Source organism: Maylandia zebra, linkage group LG13 (assembly GCF_041146795.1).
Source record: "Maylandia zebra isolate NMK-2024a linkage group LG13, Mzebra_GT3a, whole genome shotgun sequence".
NCBI classification, from domain to species: Eukaryota; Metazoa; Chordata; class Actinopteri; order Cichliformes; family Cichlidae; genus Maylandia; species Maylandia zebra.
Genome location: NC_135179.1, coordinates 14,628,503 through 14,650,700, shown reverse-complemented (window position 1 = coordinate 14,650,700; position 22,198 = coordinate 14,628,503). Strand labels below are relative to the sequence as shown.

At 38.2% G+C, this 22,198-nt stretch overlaps 2 protein-coding genes across 6 annotated transcripts in view; one reads left to right on the top strand and one right to left on the bottom strand.

Moving 5' to 3' along the window:
* Positions 1 to 12,499, top strand: part of LOC101479720 (inhibitory synaptic factor 2A) — a 23,582-nt gene extending 11,083 nt beyond the window's left edge. For 2 of the 3 annotated variants that reach the window (XR_013101357.1, XR_013101358.1), the window contains 3 exons: positions 648 to 719; positions 10,541 to 10,990; positions 11,147 to 12,499. Coding sequence is in view for 1 of the 3 variants with exons in the window: in XM_076891612.1 (XP_076747727.1) it covers positions 648 to 719; positions 10,541 to 10,724 (256 nt within the window). In the remaining 2 variants the exon portion in view is untranslated. Of the gene's footprint in view, positions 1 to 647; positions 720 to 10,540 lie in introns of all 3 variants that reach the window. The other variant, XM_076891612.1, reaches the window with a different exon arrangement.
* The window catches only part of LOC101479436 (indoleamine 2,3-dioxygenase 2-like), a 22,571-nt gene extending 373 nt beyond the window's left edge, over positions 1 to 22,198 (bottom strand). The window contains exons 1-11 of one of the 3 annotated variants that reach the window (XM_076891613.1): positions 22,069 to 22,198; positions 21,233 to 21,328; positions 20,965 to 21,084; positions 18,750 to 18,868; positions 18,622 to 18,636; positions 18,436 to 18,535; positions 18,181 to 18,298; positions 18,015 to 18,066; positions 17,642 to 17,790; positions 17,283 to 17,472; positions 546 to 653 (exon numbers count right to left, since the gene is read on the bottom strand). In XM_076891613.1, the coding sequence (XP_076747728.1) occupies positions 546 to 653; positions 17,283 to 17,472; positions 17,642 to 17,790; positions 18,015 to 18,066; positions 18,181 to 18,298; positions 18,436 to 18,535; positions 18,622 to 18,636; positions 18,750 to 18,868; positions 20,965 to 21,084; positions 21,233 to 21,328; positions 22,069 to 22,158 (1,157 nt within the window). In that variant the 5' untranslated portion in view covers positions 22,159 to 22,198. Of the gene's footprint in view, positions 1 to 545; positions 654 to 13,261; positions 17,473 to 17,641; positions 17,791 to 18,014; positions 18,067 to 18,180; positions 18,299 to 18,435; positions 18,536 to 18,621; positions 18,637 to 18,749; positions 18,869 to 20,964; positions 21,085 to 21,232; positions 21,329 to 22,068 lie in introns of those variants that run through there. The other 2 variants (XM_076891614.1, XM_004551527.4) reach the window with 2 other exon arrangements.

The following is a 22,198-nucleotide window of genomic DNA, read 5'->3' as shown; positions in this document are numbered from 1 at the left end:
CCTGCATGCTCATCTAAACTCAAATGATGAAACAGAAACTAATGAAAGTCAGAGAACGCCACACTAACAAAAGTCATTGGATATTTAGTGTGTCCTCTTTAGCATGTGCACATTTTGTATGAGCCTTATGTGCCACCTGGCTTGCAGCTGGTGTTTGCAGAGGGCTTCCAACATAAAAACAACAGACAACACAGCCTGGGGGCAATACACCTCAGCCACAAACGGAGCAGATACAGTGCTGTTTATTGCATTTTGAAAAAGTGTGTCTGTAACAAGTTGACCTTTATGGGAAAGATGTACTGTGTGCTGTAGCACATAATGTAAAGATATCGATTTTTTTATTACACAAGAGCTGCATTTAGTTGTTTCCTCCTATTGCCTATAGACAATTCAAAGTATGTCATGGCAAAGCAAGGTAATCCTATTATGTTAAATCAGCAAGTCTACACGCTTGATTACGTAGCCAAATCTGAGAGAACTGCAGGATCAAAATCCCCGCTGCATTTTCAACTGTTAGCAAAGAGCAACCCTGAGTGAAAACAAACCTGAGCAAATCTGTGTGATAGCCGATGCCCACAGGTGTTGAAATATGAAGGCGAAGCCTGTCACTGGAGCTCACATATATCTTTCCATCTCTCCCTTCACAGGCTCTCCTACCGAACAGGACAAGACACAGCAAATTGTGACACTTGTCGAAACAGCGCCTGCATCATTTACAGGTGGGCTTCTTGCACTGTCTGTACAACGCATTGAATCAATTTGAAAGGGGTCCTTACGAGACTCATCTGGCGCAGTCATGCATTAGTGTCCAGAAAATGCAAAATCAAATATACTGTATGCACAACATTGCATCTAGAGTGGTTTGACTGAGGCAGAAAATCTGAAGAGTACTGAAAATGTTAAAGTCAAATCTTTTAGGTGTGACATTAAATGGAATTCAGAAGAGAGGAATCATAAAATACACATCAAGGTCACGGAAGAAGTACAGATGTAATACCGCTGACAGTGCTGTGTATTGGGTGTTGCTTTGTTTTACAATACAGTGGATGATGGCTCCAATATTATTTGCAGAGGTTTCTGGGAAATATACGAGTTGGTATGACAGAATGAGTAACAATACACAACAGTGGGAAGTGAGTTGTATATAAAGTAGGAAATACTGTGATCCCATCACAGAGTATGTGAGGAGCTCAAATAAAACATACTTGGAAACTCCGAATGCTTTCTTCCGAGTCCAAAGTGTATGTATTCTCATACGTTCTAAGTGTAAAAAAAATGTCTCAGAAGCATGAGGAAAATCCACTCGTGTCATTTGTCACTTCTATCTAAAAGTGTCTACTGCTACAACTCGCTGTTACCTTGTTCTCCAAAATTGTGAAACATGAAAGTGTTTGGAAAATGCTCTTATCCCCAGAAAACACACTGACCTCTGAGACCTCCCAGTTTTTTTCATATAGGCATGAGTCAAAGAAGCTTAAAAAACAAACAAACGAAAAAAACACCATCACATTTTTTGCAGATTTCAACTTTACCTTTTTTTAAAAAAAAATATATATATAAAAGTTTGTTGCCATATGGAAATGTTCCTTCCCACTTCTGCTTCATACTTCCCCTTTTGGACAATAGACTCTATACATAAGATAATGTTGGTAGCCCATTTATACTCCACTGATCTTCTGAATTATTTTGAATATGTTCCTGATATTTACAACACCAGGAATATTTGAAAGTGATTTGGACAAAGAATTAACACTGCCTTGGACCGGATTTTCTCTTTGTGTAACATTTCCTGCAAAATCATACCAACTCTGCTTATTTGAAGAGTGCATTGTGTCAAGTTGGCCCGGACTGTGGTGACAGGACCTAAAAACAGGAACTTAGTTACATGTAGGCTACTAGAGGAAGAAAAATAACAAACAACAACAAAAAGGCCCTTTAAAAAAACACATTAGTTCTGGACTGGCATTCAACAGTGTCACATTCACATCACCAGTTTGCATATGCTTAACATTTGATAAAAACACAAGATATTGCTTGTGCAATTGCAGATTTATATTTCATTCAAATTATCATATCTAACATTTTGCAAAAGTCCAGAGTCACCCCTCATATCTATACAGTGGTCTTGAACAACACTTCTCCAGCCTTTCTAAAGAGGTTTTGAAGTTTTTCTTTGCTTTTTCGTTCATTTTCAGTCTATTTCTTGTACTTAAGAAGAATATATTTTTGCCTGACCTGTGAATCATTCAAACATAAAAAAGGCACCTAACTCTAGGGACATACCAGTGTTGTGTCTACACATAACAGACAACCCTATTTTACATTTTTATCTTTAGGCACTTTATTGGTAGCAGCCTGTCACAAAAACGCACAGCTTGCTCCCATATCTTAAGTTTAATGTATAAAAAATGTCAAAAGACACAGTTTGACAGGCATAAAAGGGAAACAGCGATAAAAGGCTGGGGAGCGCCAAATTACACAAGGTCTTACGACAGGTCTTACAGAAGTATAAAAATTATGAACACAAAAAAGTTCTGTCAGAAATTTCACCCCCCACGCAACAGCATCTGGAAAACACCTGATTGGCATCGATTTCAGTTTTCACCAAGACAAGGATCCTAAACACCCTGCCAATACAATTAAAGCATACCTGGGTAGAAAAACACATACTGGTACAGTATCAGTCATGGACTGGCTTCAACTTTATTGAAGCAGTAAGAGTATCTTGATAGAGAACAGAATAAAATGTCATTCAAATCCAAAAGAACTTCAAGAAGAAAATTGAGTTCAACCCCATTTCTCAGCAGATTATTAGACTTTAATTTCATTCACACGTATGGTAAATTGATAGGTGTCAGCAGTTAGAATTTTAAGGCTATCTTTATTACATCTGACCTGAAGGGAGCCTTCAGTCTCATTTATTGATCCTGGAAGGGATTGTGCATGCCAGGCTAAGTTTTTGCAGTTTTTAAACAGATGGTCTTCAGGGAAGGACACACACTACTCATCCATGCATTTGTATAGCACCTAAAGAAATCAAATTAAACAAGACCCAACTGGCTGGTAAGAGAAGAACTGTTGTCTTCCCCCAAACACTTCACTGCCCTCTTCCTCTTTCCACTCAAATTCAGACCCCTCTCTTAGTCTAAAGCACTTCACTGAGCTAGAAAATGGAAGAGGAAAAAAGAACTGAGTCATCTTTCTTCAAAGAGAGGAGTAAACAACCTCAGAAAAAAAATCAGTAAATATGAGAAACCCTGGAAAGTGTGGATCATTTTGTAATTTAAAAACAGTTTTATTAGGCTAATAAGTAGGAAGATTTTGTCTCATACTGATCTAGTAGAAATACAGGCAGCTGATTGTCTTGTAAACCCCGCCAAGCCCTGGAGCTCTCTCTTGCTTCATGTTTTCTTTCTATGATTCTCCTTCTTTGGGAAGGCTCTTCTTAGTTATTCTAGGAAATACTTTCCGGAAATCTGCAGAAAATCTAGGTGCCAAGGAAAACACAAGTGCTATCCTCCTATTGTTTCGGTTTTTAAATTAAGCTTGAATTTTGTGTGCTGCGGCTGACAGGATTACATAGAATGAATAAGGCTTGTATTACTCTATAGCCACTACACTATGCAGTCATTATTTAGTTCAAGTAAAATGAAAAACCAGTTTACTGTCAGATTAAATTAGTTAGTTATTGGTGATCTTTAATAACAATTTAAATTTCTGAAGTTTATATCTCCTTTTATCACTAAATGAATGCCAAAGTCACTATTTCCCTCAAACGATGTTTGTATTTGTTCTTTGTGTTTTAGCACTTTGCAATACTGGCATATTCACAATACTAGCAATAGTAACATTGCTGACAAAGTAACATATAATCAAATAATATAAGTAATATATACCTTCACCCTCCAGTTACAGTTCCATAATCTTTAAATTTTAGTGAGACAACTTATATTTAAAATTAAGTAGCGAAAACAGAGTTTGGCATCTAAGCTCATCTCTATCTCTCCCTCTATTCAGACACATTCAGACTAGGGAGTTATAAGCAAACATCCCCTGGAGCCTACAGATAGATATTCGGGTGGTGGAGGGGTTGAAATAGCAGATGGTGGGATAGGTTGAGGCATATAAGTCTGTGCGAAGAGAAATGAAGCTGAAGTTGTCTAAGCTAGTCCATAGACTTCACCCCATAAATCCTACATGGAACGTACGGGAAAAACAATAAATGCTAAATAATTGAACATCCTCTGGTTTTAAGAGGTTTACAGAGAGTAGTATAGATCTGTCATTTCTATTATTCTATTAATAGATCATTACTACAAGTCTATAAATGTAAAGATGTATATGAATTTTGCCATATTATGATGAAGAACGCATCATGGACTCATTCAAGATGTGAACTGAGACAAAGACAGATTTGTAAACATATATCATCTTTTGTTCATCCTTCTAGGTACATACACTAACCAGACACTTTATTAGTTACACTTCTAGTAACAGGTTTGACCTGCTTTTGCTTTCAGAGCTCCCTTTATTCTTTTGGGATAGATTCAACAATTTGCTAAAAACACAGTCAGAGATTTTGGCCCGTGTTGACATGAAAGCATCACACAGATGCTGCAGATATGTCAGCTGCACATGCATGAAGTGAATCTCCTGTTCAACCACATCCCAAATGTGTTCTTTTGGACAAAGATGTGATGTCTGTGGAGGCCATCACAGTGAACTCATCGTCATGTTCAAGAAATCAGTTTCAGATGATATGAGCTTTTTGATAGGATGAGTTATCCTCCTGGAAGCAGCCATCAGAAGATGATATACTGTTGTCATAAAGGGATGGACATGGTCAGCGAGGCAGGCAGTGGCATTTAAACGATGCTTGCAGGTAAAAGTGGCCCAAAGTGTGCCAAGAAAATATCAAAAAAACGATTACACCAAAAGCGCAAGTCTAAAAAAATAGATATTAGGCAGGGTTGATCCCTGTTTTCATGTTGTTTATGCAAGACTCTGATCACATCATCCAAATGTCAGAGCAGAAATCAAGACTCATCAGACAAGGAAATGTTTTTTTATCCCTCTTACCAAGTTTAGGTGATCTTGTGAAATTGTAGCCTCAGTTTCTTCTTTTACACTGACAGAAATGGCACCACTATGGTCTGTTGCTATTGTACCCTATCAAAGTTCAATGTGACAAATTCAGTGATGCATTCAGAGGTGTTTTGCTGAAAACTTGGAACAAGCTGTTACTGTTGCCTTCCTATCAGCTTAAAGTATTTGGGTTTCTCACTAGACAAACTAGTTTTTCTTTTTTAGACCATTCTCTGTAAACATCGAAGATGAAATGTCCCAGTAGATTAGCAGTTTCTCAAATACTCAGACCAGCCATTCAGGTACCAAGAACTGTGGCATGTTCAAAGTCACGTAAATCACCTTTCTTCCTGATTCTGATGCTCGGTTTGAATTTAAGCAGGCTGTCTTGATCGTGTCTACTTGCCTAATTGCATTGAGTTGCTGCCAAGTGAGGGCTTGTTATTATGATTATTATTCTGGCTTCACTTTTTATCATTAGCACCCAGCTGAACAGATGTGAGTGTATGTATGGTATTACAGGTGATCTCTTGTGGTAAAGCCTTTATACTGCAGTGTGTATGTCGATTTGTTTCTTTATCGACTAGACAGGCCTTTTCATTCATTTTAACTACAGACTAGTCTCCCAGGCTAGTCCAGGAATCTTCAAGCTGCGCAGTGAAGGGATCTCCTGTGACTGACACATAAAGACACATGGTCAGGCAGTGATTTAGGAAGAACTTGATTTGCTTTTGCATTGCATTTTAATTGGCAGAGCAGCAGCATTTTAAATATCGCTTGATCATGCTCATTTAATTGTGGGAAGCTAAAATCGTGATCAAGATTAAAATTTGGTCCATTATGCAGCCCGAGTATCTAAGTGTGAAGCAGGAAGGCCTCTGCATAGAAGAGCAATTTGAACTGTAGAGCATAATTTCTCTTTTTTAGTTCACTGATGGTATCTCGATAAGACAAAGTTGTGGCATTTCTATATGTCAGCGAAGCAACTTGGCTTAATTAACAAACTCTAAGAAAAATTAAATGGCAAAAACATTGTCTTCAGCCTATTGTCAGTAAACCAAAGCAAGCAGTATATGGTAATAAAGCTGCAATGATGATGCACTCTGCAGAGTGACGGTAAAACGGAAGATTATCATTTCATCTGTGCACTATATCATTACATTTAGTTTGTTTGTTGTTGTTTTTTGGTTAATCTAACTTGGTTAGTTCTGGTGCAGAACTATAGTTTGAAGGCAGGTATTGGGGAACTATGTCATTCTGCAATAGTATTTATTGTTAACCAGGAAAGCTCAAATTTTCAAAGACAGTATTGTTTTCTTTATCCCTTTATTCTTTACCTTCAAGTGTATTTTGCCTTGTCTCCTCAAACTACCTCATTATTCAAACGGCTGAATGATCCCATCACAGCATCCCTGTTTTTTAATCTGCTGAGTTAATCTGCTGCTAAAACAACTGCAATCACGATGCCGGACAAACTACTCTATGTGACACTTTGATAAGAAAGGCTTGGGTACAGTGAGGAAAATTAAAACCAGGCAAGAACAGCAAGTTGGGACCAATTACCCCTCAAATTTAGACAACTAGTAACTGTGTGCTGGAAGTGAAACCTGGATTATCAGCCGCTGAAATGCTTGAGCTCAGAGTGCTCCAGCATATCCAACGCATCCAATAAATTCAACCACTCTAGTGGATGCTGAGATGAGGTAGTCAATCTGTGCATCTTATCTAGGCTTCAGCTCTCGCTCTCCCACTCTTTGTATAATGCCGCATCTTACTTATCACTGCAACAAAGATGGCATATGTATGTATGTATGTATGTATGTACGTATATATATATATATATATATATATATATATATATATATATATATATATATATATATATATATATATATATGGCAAGTAAAGAAACGCTAGAGAGGCTATGTCTATAGACAAAACAATTACAGGGTTGTCTCTTTATTAAAATCAAACTACCATAATGTAGTACATTTCTTTGTAAGTGAGCAAACTTACAAATTAGGGCAGGATATCAACTAATTATTTCTTTCTGTGTGTGTATATCTATACGTGTGTGTTTGTCTGTTTTATAGCAATCGCACCGTTGGAAATTTGGAAAGCAGCATGTTTTGAACAGGTCCAAAATGGAGGACACTATGATAGCTTATTAGCTGTGTGGTATCGTAGCTTGGGCAGTACAGTGTTGCAGTGGTTAGCATGTTCCCTTATAGCAAGAAGGGCTTCAGTTTGAATCCACCAATCAGCTGGGGCCTGTGGACTTCCCTGTGTCTCTGTTCTCTTTGGGTATTCCGGCTTCCTCCCACAACTTTAGCAGCCTGTGAACGTGAGTGTGAATGGCTGTTAGCTCTGCACTACAGTAGCGACCTGTTTAGGGTGTACCCCGCCTTTCACTGGGATAGGTTCCAGCATTCCTGTGACCTTGAATTGGATAGAGGGAAGAAGATGAATGGATACCTAGCTACTAGCAGTTAGCAGGTTTGCTAGCTCAGATAGCCTTTTGTTGTCCTCTTTATTAACTCTTCATTCAAGGAAATACCACAGAGAATCAAAAACATGAAGCCTTTACACAACAAAAATAACTCAACTCAGAGATGCAGACAGCTTCAACGCTTTATATTTTCTTGCTATACTTACCTGCGTGTGTTCAAAGAGGATTTACAAGAGCATCAGTTGCAAATTATATGAGGCCTACCACTGAGTCAACCTAGACTACAGCAGGAAGCCCATATCAGAAAAAACATGCTCAGATCAAAGCATTAACAGCTTCTATTCCTGCCACCGCTGTGTTGACTAAGACCCAGCATTTGAAACAAAAGTATATAATGTAGTGTTTCCAATTTGGAACTAACAATGACTTTGAAGAACAGTTAAGTTCAGGAAAAAGCAACTGCAGTTCAATATGATGAGACGCAAGGAGCTAATTAGCACTTGTGTCCCATGCTGAGATAGCGGAGCTGTGGTTGTTTTGTTGAACAATTGTCAAGATTGCCTGTTCTATGCTCATTAATTAGATTGTTTTTTTTTTATTTTTCCATGCATCTTTGAAGCAGAAAACAGTGTAGCACAACAGCAGAGGCTTTTATTTCCGATATACATGACAGGGAGAGACTTTCTACATGTCATTTACTGTAGTAAACCTGTGGGAAGTTAGTTTCTGCTTCAACTGTTGCCTGTCAGCAGAGGAAATGACTGTCATTCTCTGGTGATTTATCTATGATGCCCCATCATGCAGTTCTGAGGATGTTACACTGCTGGGCCTGAACCGCTCATTTTGTCAAGTGGAGAGTTTGAACTGTGAATGGCCGAAGGGGAAATCATAGGAGGGGAAATGACTTTACATTGAAAGGTGCCAGCAGCAGAAAGAACAGAGAATAGAAGCAAGCAGGTGTACACTGCTGAATGAATAGACTGTGCTATGCTAAAAAGACATCTCACGGCTGCAGTATCCCTCCCAGGAGCAACAATCATTGAATGGTGCTCAGCACACCACGACCGCAGACAAACAAACTGCTCGCCACTGATCAGAGCAACAGCTACTCACACTGCATAGCTAAAGAGATGATTAATCTGCTTTGGTGAATGCCCTAGAAAAGCTTCCCTGTCTCCAGCCGCTTCAATCTGTTGTGTACAGAGATGATCTTAGATATAGGGCTTTTTGTTTGCTGAAGCACCTGCTCCCCAGTGCCACCCGCATCGTACGGCGCTGCCTCTGGCTTCCCATAGAGGCATTTGTCCACAGCGTGCAGTAATTGTAGTGATCTGCCAAGTGATTAATTGTTTAATAATTTCTGAGGCGATTCTGTGTTTCGCTGTTCTGCTCTGCTTTCTGTCAAGTCAACATTATTTAAACAGCACTTGTAAAAGTTTTTAACATAAAACAAAAGATACAAATAGAGATAACAGAGAGGAAACGAAACAATGGATGATATAAATAAGAGATGCTCATCGCATACTGCTAGAAGCAGCAGTTTTAGAAAGATAGAGGATAGTCTTCCCTTTGTGAGGGACTCAGTATTTTGGAGACCTGCAATTGCTAGCTTTCGTTTCCAGTGGAAATAAGAAAAAGTGCAACTAAGAGAGCACATGCTTAAAAATATATTTTTGGTATTAATAATGATGTTAGATTTTAGAAACTCCTTATTGCTTGCTTTTCATTAAATTTAACATATTGATTCATTGGAAGTTCAGACCTGCCAAACTACTATCCAGACATCCATCCAGTTTCTCCCCCTGAAGGCTTTAATAGAGCACTGTTCATAACTGACACTTATCTTAAGGGTAAGGACAGTTCCCAGGATTCATTATGTCAATATGAGTAGAGCATATCCTTTAGGCAACTAATTACACTGCCCATCAAAGCGCTTACCAAATTGGGCCAGGCTTTGCACCTTACCGTCAGTTTCTCTGCATGCAGACAAGGAATGGACCTCATGTTTGACCTTGACTTGTCGGATGTCATCTCCTTTGGCAGCTCTAGTTCTCTCACCCAATAATCCTCTTTACTTTGACATGAATGAGCTTTGTAAGTCGTAGTATTCCCTGAGTCTTTTAAAAGCAGCGTGTTGAGCAATTTTAGCGATAAAAGAAAATGAGGATGAATAAAAAAAGAAACTCCAAACCAAAAAGCAATTTAACATTCGATTACCAGGTAAGGGTTGCTGCAGAGTATCACTGTCGCAGGTACAGAGATTAATTATCTTTGATTTTAACTATGATGCCTTCAGAATTTATCGCATGCCCTAAGAATAAATACATGCCCTCTACAAATCAATAGCAATGAAGTGAAAGGAGATGGCGTATAATGGTGCATTTATCTCCTGCTTGAATACATGCAGTTAATCAGGGTCTGCTTGGCCTCTCAGTGGTTTCATTTGGATGGGATTAATCCCCACATTCCTCTCAGGCCTGAGAGATTTAATCAGAGAGAGGGTTGAACTATGGTGTCGGAACGAAATCAGACGATGACCGGCCTGGGATTACACTTGCGGATGTGAAAGTCTGATGTCAGGAGCAACCCACATTCCGTCTCTTTTTTTTTTATTATTCCAATATAATCTATTCATTCCAATATAATCTAAAAGCCCTTTGACTGTATGCATTAAAAAATGCAAAGATGAAGTAGAGGAACTCTATTACTCAGAGTCGTCTCAGAAATATGGATATGTGCCGCAACTAATATGTGCTGCCAGGGTGTCTGTCAGTGCATTTGAACCTCGGCCTCCCTCCCTGCCTCCATCTGGCCGTGGATTTTTATGGATTACTAACATAAAAAAATAAGTCAAAACCTGAGTCATAAATATTATAGCCACACAACTTACAGACCACTAACTTTTTAAATGGAACAGATGATTTTTTCCAGCATTACTTTAAGTGAAGAATTACAATAAATAAACTGAAATATTTCGTAATTCTACCTGATATGCTTGTGTTACAGTGTCGAGCTGGACTTTAAGCTGCAGGAGGACAAGCTACAGCCTCTGATGAAGAGACTTTGTCCCCTGGACAGCCAACAGTGCCCTGCTCTGCCTTACTCCAATGAAGTTTTCACATCTACTCCGAAACGCAAGTCGAAGACAGAATCCAAAAAGCATGCTCGATGGAAACTATGGTTCCTCTAAATAAAACCTGAAGCCTTTGGAAACGACCATTTTCTTGGGCACGTTAATACCCCTGTTATTCTCAAAATTGCTGAAGGAATATTCAGATGGGGTAATCAACACATGGGAATGGAAACCACGTGATTTAAGGTTCTGTGTTGAGATTCCACACCATGTCACCTGGGGACTTAAGACCAAAAAAATAAAAAATAAAAACATTTTAGATTCAGTCTTACCTTTTCTGGCATGTTTGCTGGACAGGATCGACACACATCTGCAAAAACTAGGTGAGCTTTGACATACATTTTTGCGCATATATTTTTAAAATCTGTGTAAAAATGGCCGTTATTCACGTACTGGCTCAATGCACCTCTCACTTTATATTGAAATCTCTTTGTTTCACCTTCCAATGAATGCAATGCACTTTGGTCTTTTCCCCTTAGAGTATATTGCTTGGCAACAAGAGGAGGAGCCATGTGGAGGGTCTTTTAATGGGTGAAGCTCTAATCTTTAAACGGACATCAGCCCCCCATCCCCCACCCCCACTTCCTGAAAGCACAAACATTTGACTTTTGAGAGAAGCATGTGTAAAAGACTGAAACGCTATATGACTTTATGTCAGCGCTGTTCTTATAACCCCTACTATCCCCTCCTGTTCCTCCTTATCTGTTAGCATACTGTGTAATTTGTTTGTCTGACAGAACATCTCCTTGCCTTTGCTAATAACTCCTCCTTGTCCTTCCTCTTATTGTAACACCTTTATCTCTTTCTCTCTTTTGTAGCTTTTTATTAAGCTTATGGTGCAACTGACCATCTTTGCTTTAGTCATTCTGTCATTTTCTGTTCTTGGAGTGACACGAAATATTCAGAGTGTATACTTTGGAATATCTTCATCTTTATAGCAAAGTACTGTGAAATGAATTTTTAAAAATATGTATGTTTGGGCCGCTCCTCTTGAAGCAGGTACAATAGATAAAAAATACAGTATTCTGGGTTAGATTTTTTTAAACAGCATATATAATGTTTTGACTACTTGTATGGCAGAGTATTTTCTATGATAACACTGTTTGCTTTTTATTTTGAGTATTTCTTTATTGGCTTGTTTTGTTTAACAGTTCAGACAGAAAGTAAAAGCTATTTTGACATTTCTCTTGAGTCCAAGAGTTTGTCTTGGCTCTCAGTCACAGCAAAGATGTGAAATCTTGAAACAAATACATTTTAAGCCACTTGTCTCATGTCCAGTTAGCTACTTTAACAATCCAACTGTTGTTTTGTAACATTTATTTATCCTCATCAATTTAGTAAAATGGGAAAAAAAAAACTTTTGAACGCCAAACACATGTCCGCCAACCCACACAAACAACTGTGCACTGAACTTGCAGCAAGAGCAGAAGGGCTATATACAGTGCTAAAGAAGTAATGGTAGCAATCTTACAGCAGAAAAGACTTGTGTCCACCAGCTTTGGTCAACTAGGGGAAAAAAACAGAAATAAAACACCGATGATGTAGCAATGACACTAAACTTGCACGCTTTTATAAAGCAGGCATTTATTAAATTTCTCTAGTCACTTCATAACAGCAGCTGTCATGTAAATAATTGAATGGAATTGTACAAGAATTGTCAGGAAGACTCACACTGGCCTCCCATTGTTAGATTACACTGTAGATTACATTATTCAGGTCAACAATCTCCATGCAAAGATCTGTACCTTGGAAAAGTGCAATTTAGTGATTATGTGCAATATTATGCATTTTTCTACTGTTTCTACATCATAATTAAAACATTTTCAAATGAAGGTGATTCAGTGTTCTCTTACTGTATGTCTTTTAAATGTTAGATGGTTACCCTAGCCCTAACCGTTCTGTGGCTTCACTCACACAGGCCTAGAGACCAGTTGGCAACCCCCTGGCAACCTCCGGTCGCTAGGAAAAATGTGTATTCCCCTAACCAGTTGGCAAGAGGCTGCCAGAGGTTTCTGAGTTAAAACCCTCATCGCCATTGCTTTGGTTCTTAGCCATGGTTGCCCACAGTTTGCTCCAAGAGGTCGACTTGTCTGTAAACACTTGCTGACTACCCACCAAATGGCAGTGAAACCTGAAAAACTGTGATGCAAACCAGATACAGAGGATTTTCACCCTCTAAGTACAAGTTGCGATTTTCTGCTAAAACCAACATGTTTCAAAAGACTCAAACTTCACTTTGAAGGTAAAGGTCTCTTCTGGTTTGGGTTCACTGTTTCACTACTGTTTAGCAAGTAGCTTCCAAGTCTTTGCTGAAAGGTCAATGTCTTCCATGCAAATAACAGGCAAACACAGTAATTTTTAGTAACCCAAGGAATTGCAGGTTTTCAATCATTTTCAGTGCTGCATGGAATATCTCATTGCAAACAATTTTACCAAGCCACTGCCAGGACCCTCCCGCAACTACAAACAAACCAGCTGACCAGTGGTTGAAGTGGGAGACAGGGGCGATTCTAGGATCAGAGCTTTGGGGGTGCTGAACACCCAAAGAGCTGCCCAGCCAGGCAAGATAAACTTTACTCGTCACGATGAGACATCTTCCCTGTGTCTGTCAGTCCCTGCATCCTTAAATGTCTCCAGTTGTCCCGAGTTCCCTCTGACTGTCTCCTTGGTGCATTTAAACCCCTGTTCCTCCCTGTCCTCATCGTCTGTTGTCTTCGTCTCCGTTATCAGTCATAATTTTACCATCTCTGAGTAAGTCTGCAAATTTATTTATTAAATCATAAGATTCTTAAATTCACCAAGTCTTTCTGTGCCTGGGTCCTCGTCACAAAACATGACATCACTGTTTTGTACATTTTAACACAATTTAATCCCCATATTTGGGAAAGAAAAGCAAAACACTATTTTAAAAGTCAGTAACAAAACCATCAAATCAGATAAAGGTTATTTAAATGCTGCAAACGAAGAATGGATTGAAATAAAAAAAAAAAAAATACATATCCTAACCTTAATTACTGGGGGAAAAGGATGAATGATGATCATAGTGAGTAAGAAGTAAACCGAGTGCATTTTTTGGACAGAGACTCACTTTTAATGTGTGTGTATAATACAATACAGATATATAAAAATACACTCCAAAAATAGAGTCCTTGAAATGTACGAATGTACAAAATATTGATAAATAAAATTATAAAAATGGAGGCAACTTTGCCTGTGGTACAATCTATGAAAAGATCTTTACTGCAGATACTACTATGGCTCTGCAGATTTTTTATTTTATTTTAACCTATGTCGCCTCACCTTGAGGTTGGCAAATCTGTCTATCACTTTTTTGGTGATCAACTCTATCAAGCAATTTAACTGTTTCTGTTTTGCCTGTCAATATTCCCTGTCTGTTTTTTTACCTGGTTCTTCCTGACCTTGTACTTTCTCCTCACTTTCCCCTCTTTCCTCTCTCCCTCTTTGGACTGACAATCATACACAAATAGATTGTATTCAATTAGATGAAAAAAATTACATTAATATGAAAAAACAAATACTATTAAGATCACTAATAAAAAAAAAAGTCCTCTCTCAGTTTACTTTCAACCAAAAGGCAAATAACCAAACCACATGAACATCTAATAAAAGATATAAATATTGAAACACTGATTCAACATTATTCTTGATTGACGGATCATTTGATCTTACACTTTTACCTGAATGTTGTTCCTGGGTTTAATCTTGGCACATGCACATATGACAAAATAACCAACTTCTCTCATTCCATTTCAAACAGGACAGTGGCAACAACAGTAAGCTACTGTTTACTTTATCTATACTTTTGTTGTTAAAATGTTATGTCTCAAACAAGTACTGAATGCTTTTTATATTTTTAGTAGTGTGTCACACAAACAGTAAATATTGTCAAAAAAGTAAGAAATCTTTGGGGGTGCTTTGATTCAAAAAATGGGCTAAAATCGCCCCTGGTGGGAGAAGTCATCAACCAGTCTCTATACTCTATAGACCTAACTTTTTGACCATATAATTTGATAGAGTGACCATATAAAGCAACACTGAGGGTTTCATTAATGAAAAAGGGAGTAGAGAATGGAGGAAACACACTTATTCAACAACTACCCCCTCCACCTTGCAATTCTGTATAAGAGAGTTTGACCATCATAAGGCCTCAGCAACTATTCAGTTGAGCTAAAACAACAAGAAACAAACAAAACAATATTAGGGTTCAAATGCATACAAGCACAATTACACTTGAAAATAAAACAATCACCACACTTAGTGCCTCTCTGTTTCATAGTCTGTTTTACTTGATTATGTAAAGGATTATATAAACATAAAGTGTGCTTTGATTAGTAGGTTTAAAAGCTTTTAGTTGCCACAAACATGATGTAACAATGGTACCAGTCATTGGAAATAATTATTTCCACTAGTTTGCACTACTCTGTAAGCTTACAAGAGCATTGTGGTAAAAGTTCATATTTTTTTTACTTTCACCACTCCACACTGTGACACCTGTGAAGCCAAAACAAGCTAGGTCTTCAGGCAGACACGGAAGGTCATTGGAGGAAAAGTTGAAAATGTGTGCTGCTGGATTCCCTAACTATATGTCATTAGTTTGTTTTTGTCCTGTGACCTATGGAGAAACCCATTTCTTAGAAACAGGTTTACTTCCAAAACTGTGTGTTAATACTCAGGGAGCTTTTTGTGTGTATGTGATAGGTGTAAACATAGCTCAAGTTTGTCATGCAATTCTCCACGAGAAAATGTATTAAAAAAATTGTTGATAGTAGTATTAAAGTAAAGAGGTACAGTTTTCAAACAGAATACTTTGTTAATGTAGTGACGTATTCGTGCTAGAAATCATCCATGACACCATCAAAGAGTGAAAACCCAATAATCATTTATCTAAAAAAATTAAAGTTTACTTGAAGATTTACTAATGTCAGGGTAAGTGCTTGGAAAATTCAATACGGATGAAAAGATCTGGCTGATTTGAATGATGGTGATATTTTTTGTGATTTAGAACTACATTTAGAGTGTTGCGTATGAAAAAGTTTTAGTTATAATACATATTTTTACACTGTTCAAAAATCCTGGATATTTAAACCGATCTTCAAATCAGTTTTATTTATATAGTGCCAAATCACAACAACAGTTGCCTCAAGGCGCTGTATTATTGTAGTATCTTTACCTCTTTTGTACGGTAAAGGCAATAATACAGAGAAAACTGATATGGACTGGGTAATAGGGATGGGAATCACGACAAGAACCAATTCCCAGAGACAGATACTTTATGCTGCAACATCGGCTGTTTGCAAGCACGTGCACAGATAGCAAGCTAACATTAGGCTAGCCAGACAGAATGCTAACACTAAGCTAGCCAAGAACCCAGAGTGAAAGCTGAGCGAATGCCAACCCCAGGCCAGCAGTGACCCTGAATTTCAACAGTTAACAAACTGATAAGAAGTCAGGCAGCAGCCTCCGTTTCTACCTGTTCAGGTTTCTACAGTAGAATCACTATGGCGATCGTTTTGAAGTGTCTTTGTGCTGATTTTCATTTTTGCTTTGTGTTTTTGGCTACTACCTGCATACTTTCACGCCCTGAGGCCAGGCATCGCCATGCACCAGGAGAAAGCCATAACCCACAGTGGAGGGTCTGCCAGTGGGTAAAGGATTTTATCCCAATACCTAATGGCAGTCATGATGCTGTTGCCTAGCCTGTGGAGGTCTGTGTGTGCAAGGATGTGACTCACCAGACCATAAATGATCCACCACTAAACTGGTCATGCTGAACAATGTTACAGGCAGTATTGCATCTCTAGGCCCTTTCACCTCTGTCACATGATCTTAGGGCTAACCTACTGAAAAGCACAGGGCAGCACCATTCCCACCAGTGGCCTACTGCAGGTCATTTTGATATGGGAGTGCTCATCCTGTTCCTTGCACAAAGGACATATATCAGGCATATATATATCACCTTCTACAACTCTGTCCAAGTCTCCTAAAGTAACTGTATGTCTCCTGGAATCTCCTCCATGCAATTGAGACTGTGCTGGGAGAGACAGCAAATCGTCTGGCAATGGCTCGCATTGATGTGCTGTCCTGGAAGTTTTGTACTAACAGTAACGTGGTGGCTCTTACCCTAGCCAAATGCAAAACTACAGAAAAAAACATTCAGAGAAGATGAGGAGGGGAAAATGTTAGTGTCCTGCACCTGTAAAACCATTACTGTTTTGGGGGTTGTCAAATTGCTGCCCCTCTAAAGCACCTGTTAATTTCATTAACACAAAAGCAGCTGAAACTCATTAACAACCCCCTCTGGTACTTAACTGACCAGATCAATATCCCAGAAATTTAATTCACCTGATGCTATACTCTGAGTTAAAAATGTTTCTTAAATTTTTTTGGAGCAGTATATATGTGCCAGGAAATACACTGAGGTTTCTAGACTATGATAGTCTCTCTAAAATCAGTGCCTTTTGAGTGGTGTTACGAACACTCTTAAGGAAGACCATGAGGTTGGATCCACCAGTCCCAGTGGTGTTGAGTGCAGTACCCACACCTCTGAATGGACAGCCCACAGATTGCGCGTGGTTACCAGGAATAATGACGTACTTGGTCACAGTATTGAGGTGATAGTTTCGTAAATCCACCAGTGCGGAGACACAAGAGTTGTAGGCCTGACAGAGGTCAGAGTTGGAGCAGGACAAGATGAAGTCTCGCAGCGGTGGACAGACGGAGAGCGTTTCTATCAGCTGACGGTGGGCAGGAGGCATGTAGTCTCTCATGCGTGTCAGGAACGCTCCTAGATTGAGAGAATCCGTGAAAGGGACAGAAAAGAGACCTTGAAAGAATGAAAATAATTGTCTATCCTGGAAACATTCTCATTCAAAGCAATCAGCTGGCTGCACAAATGTGATTTATTCACGAGAGCCATCTGAAGGGGTCAAAGGTTGAAGGCAATGCATGCTTACCTGTCTCTTCCTCATGCTGGATGCACAGCAAAGCATCAAAGCATTGAATAGCTGAACTCTGGGCAGCACTCCCACCTGATAACAAAATAGGCTCATCGCTCACACCTTCATACATCACCCCCCTTGGAAGCATTGGGTTGTCTCTCCATCTAAAACAATTCAAACAAAAAACCTATACTGCAAACCTCCTTTTAATAGATGTACATGAATTTAAATATGTATGATACGATTTCAGATGTTATCCTACAAAATATAAAGTGCACCAATAGAAACAGATAAAAAGATAACTTTTACTGAGATAAATCTGCATGAGAGAAATACTGAAACCTTGAAAACCTTAGTTTGGAGAACACTGTAGCAGTGCTAAACTCACCCTGAGACAAAAATTCTCAATTTTCCATGAAATGCAGCTGGCTCCACGTGATCTGGAAATAGCACAGATTCAGTTGTCTAATTACCTTGAATTTCTCTGTCTTCATAAAAGAGCACAGCATGTAAAGTGATTAAATTCATGTGAGCAAGCCTTAATTCAAACTTACTGTGCATAAATTTGAATTTTTCCTTCATCTTCTTTAAAGACTGAGTTACTTTGATGAGGCCATTTTTTATCCCAGTGAGGTCAGAGACTTTAATGGCGCGCATCACCTCCAGCGCCCCCTGGTTAAAGTCAAAGGTTTAAACAGCATTACCAAGTTACAAGTGGCAAAAGCACACACAGTTTGTGGACCAGGGAATAGAGAAATTGAAAACACCAAGCTAATGTTCAGAAAGACTTCAAAAGAAGTAATACTAACCATTATGCCGGGTGAAGCCGCCATCTCAACCAGCAGTGACACAATAAAAAATCCCCTGCAAGTGTCACCACCAGGGAAGGAAAATATCAGGTCCATGTTCCTATTTTTAAAAATAATATTTAGCAAACAAATGAGTAAAAACCACATGACACATGAGATTACATAACAGTCCAGAGTGATACTTACCCAATTCTCATATCCCTGAAATGAAAGTAAAAGAAAGAAGTAGCAATTATTAGAATTTCACTGTGAGGTTATTATTGCATTTAACGAGACTGCCTAATATTTTGGCATTAAATAAGAAAAAGGATTACCCTGTGGGATCCTTTAACTTCCAGTTGGCTAAAACTGAATCTGCATATGTCAGGATCGGTGGAAGGCCAAGTCTGCGTGATACCAGCCAAAAAGGCAGGGCCAGAGCCTTTGGAAGTATCTATCAAACAACCATAACAGTGAAGTTTCAATCCAGCAGGCTCACTAAGATTTCAGGGATTGTAGTGACTATCTTTTGGCCGCGCCAGCAGTTTTGACCAGGCTGATTTGTCTGATGATTTCCCTTTCTACTTTCTATTTAACATTAGCTAGTGAAAAGTTTCACTTTTGCTGTGAAATATGTCACCTCCTGCTTAATATAAATTTGGTTTAGTCATGGTCAAATTAAGCCCTGCAGCACCATTAGTCAAAATGTAAATGTGCCTCTATCTACCACATTGATGACATTCCCATCAGTTTTAGTTTATGTTTTGTTAACAAATGCTTATTTTTTGTGTTATGAAATAGCAAGATAAAACTGTGTCAATTTCTAATAACGACACACTATTAAGCACAAGTAATGGATTCATTAATAGTTTATTCGTCATTTATGAACCATTAATCCACCTGCGTATGCCATTTATAAACATAGATATAAACGTTAAATCTTTAGTAATTCATGGTTAATTCAAGCAGTTAATAGTTGTTAATTAAGTATTGTGTGTTATTTCATCTAAAATGAGGACACTCTCTACCTTGCAAAGCATTTATAAAATAATCTCATGGTCACCAGGACCTTAAGAATCAAACACATCTCATCTGTCTTCACAACAGAAAAGGATACAAACAAAGAGCAAAATGATACAACATGCTAATATTTAATGGAAGCTGCAAATATTGCTCACTAAATATTTGCAGAAAACTGAAATGTGAGCAGCACCAGAGTTTGTAGGAGGGTTTAAGACAGCAACAGAGTACTTTAACTTATATTGAAACTTCTGCATATAAAATAAAACATTTTTTATTTTATATATATATTTTACTTTATTTTTAGTTTGTTCCTTGAGTTTATCTTCGCTTTAGTTTGTAGTCAGCTGTAGTCAGCTAGCTAGCTTTAGCCAGATAAGCTAATGCATTAAAAAAAATTAAAAGGAGTTGGATGTTTTCAGCAGTGGCATGGGGTGGTATGTCCCACTCCAAGTGTCACCCTAGTTTTGCATGTAACAGTGTTGTTTATTTTAATAATAAACCTACTGCAGGCTGGCTGTGTTTGTTGTTGTCAGTAGCAACCGATGTCTATAATTATGCAAGAGCACATTTTGTTCCAACACCAAACAAAGGCATTTCAGACAACATTGGTGGTTGATACACTCTGGCAACGGAACAAAGGTAAGCGTCATTAACCCTCTCGGTTTAACAGATGTGCTTCACCTGTAAATGACCTGACCGAATAAATCTGACATAGCAAAAAGCTGCACCCACACTGAGTCATTGCAAAAAAAAAAAAATACATATATAGGTTTATCATGAAAAATGTGTCCATGACCATGCAGATTTCTGGCATTTTGTGTAAATTTAAGCATGGAACTATTTTCTTATTTCCAATGAGTAAAGGAGTGTGAAACATAAGTTAGACGTGTTTGTAAATGAACCACCCCATTTTGTGTAGCTTTCTGGATTTTATACTTGTTTCGTTACATACTTATTTAGTATAGGCTGTATAGTACATAAAATCAAAACTCACATTTTTTATGTAATTGAAATGTTTAATTGTGTGGGCTAAAGGAAATGTGAAACATGTGTATACTTACTGCATTTGATATATTTTAACCATATATCATCATATTACAGAATGTAACATCTGCATATGTGTAAAAAAAAATGGCTTTGATTGTCCCACCCCATTTGGTTTCCATGACACCCTCATGCCACGCTAAGAAAATTCCTCTAAATCCACCTTTGAATGTTTCATAAAGAATGAATTATGCATCAACTAATACCTTACTGATGCTTAATAGTGTTTGGTTATAAAGTGTTACAAAGTCTTCTTTTTCCTTGTCCGTATATAAATGCATAAGCTGAATTTCTGAAAGTTCACTCTTAAAGGACTTTTTAAAAAAATCTCCATTTTCTGTGACCTAAAAATGCAGTTGACAAGTGGACAAAAAGTAAAAATACTTCTATGTGTGCATGGGGCACTATACTTGTAGGTCAAACAGCTAGAGCACTATTGATTGAAATGTAAACATTTTACTGTCTGTCATTTGTGTGTCTTACCTCAGCAGGTGCATGTTGTCCTTCCTGCCATACATATCCCATGCTGATGAATCCTAGTGCTAGGTGAGCGAGCCTAAGCTCCCGATGGTCACTCAAAAGATCTGGACTCAAGACCGGCATCTGAATTGTGATTAGATTTTCTGTTTAAATCTATTTATTTTTATTGGGAATGGTGATCATCATCAGGTCTCTCAAAAATACACCTGTACACATTTACATGTATGGCCTGTCAGTATTTTTGTACTTGGAAGGCTTTGCTCATTCTGACCTTATCAACCAGATCCCGTAGTTTACGTGATTCTATCAGATGTATGAGATTATTTGCGAGGTCCAGCCACACCTGATAATGGTCTGGGAGGTGAGTCTAGAAAATAATAGGAATAAAATGACTTGCTCATTGGGTTTTGATTGTTTTTTGCGTGGTGGATTTTCATGTAGAGTGTAATCAGTAACATCATCAGCTCATGTTTTCCATGGTGCCTGACCTGCATGTCAACAAATGACTGGAGTCATCAATCAGCAACAGCAAGCAATTTAAAAGAGGCCATAATAAACAAGGCAACGCCCTGCCAAGCAGAAAACAGGGTCCAAAAGGGCGGGGAGATGGAAACTATAGGCTATACCATAAACAGAAACAATATTAGACTAATATTTTTTTTATGAGCGTCAGAGATTAATGCTGTTACATTTTGCTACATTTAGAAATCAAACCCAAAGAACTACAACTATCCAATTTGAGAAATATGTATCAATAGTTTCTATCAGTTGACTTATACAACTTAGATTCAATTAATTCTATTAAATGCTGTAGCAGACTTAAAGACTTAAAGAGACAGGCTCACAACAGATAAGTAGTCCTTCGTTATATTTCTAGAAAACAAGCATAATTAGGCCAGAGAGACTGTTATCTAGCTGGACAAACGTTTAAATTAAGGCTGCTGCTAAGGTATGTGTGTGAGGATAAACAACATATACAGCATAGTCAATGTTATATTATCCTTCAGTTTCAAACCTCCTTGATTTATCCAGTATATGGCAAAACAAAATGTGTCTCAGATGAGAACATTGCATCATTAGAAGAGAAAAGATAAGGGTGAAACCTACCAGTGGCTCTTCAAGTAGAAATCCAAACTCTTCAGAAATATCAAATACATCAAAGTCTGCTTGTAGTGTTTCTTTGCTATTAGTCTCCATGTCTGCTGGCCTGTGTAGCACTACAGTAGGCTGAGAGACA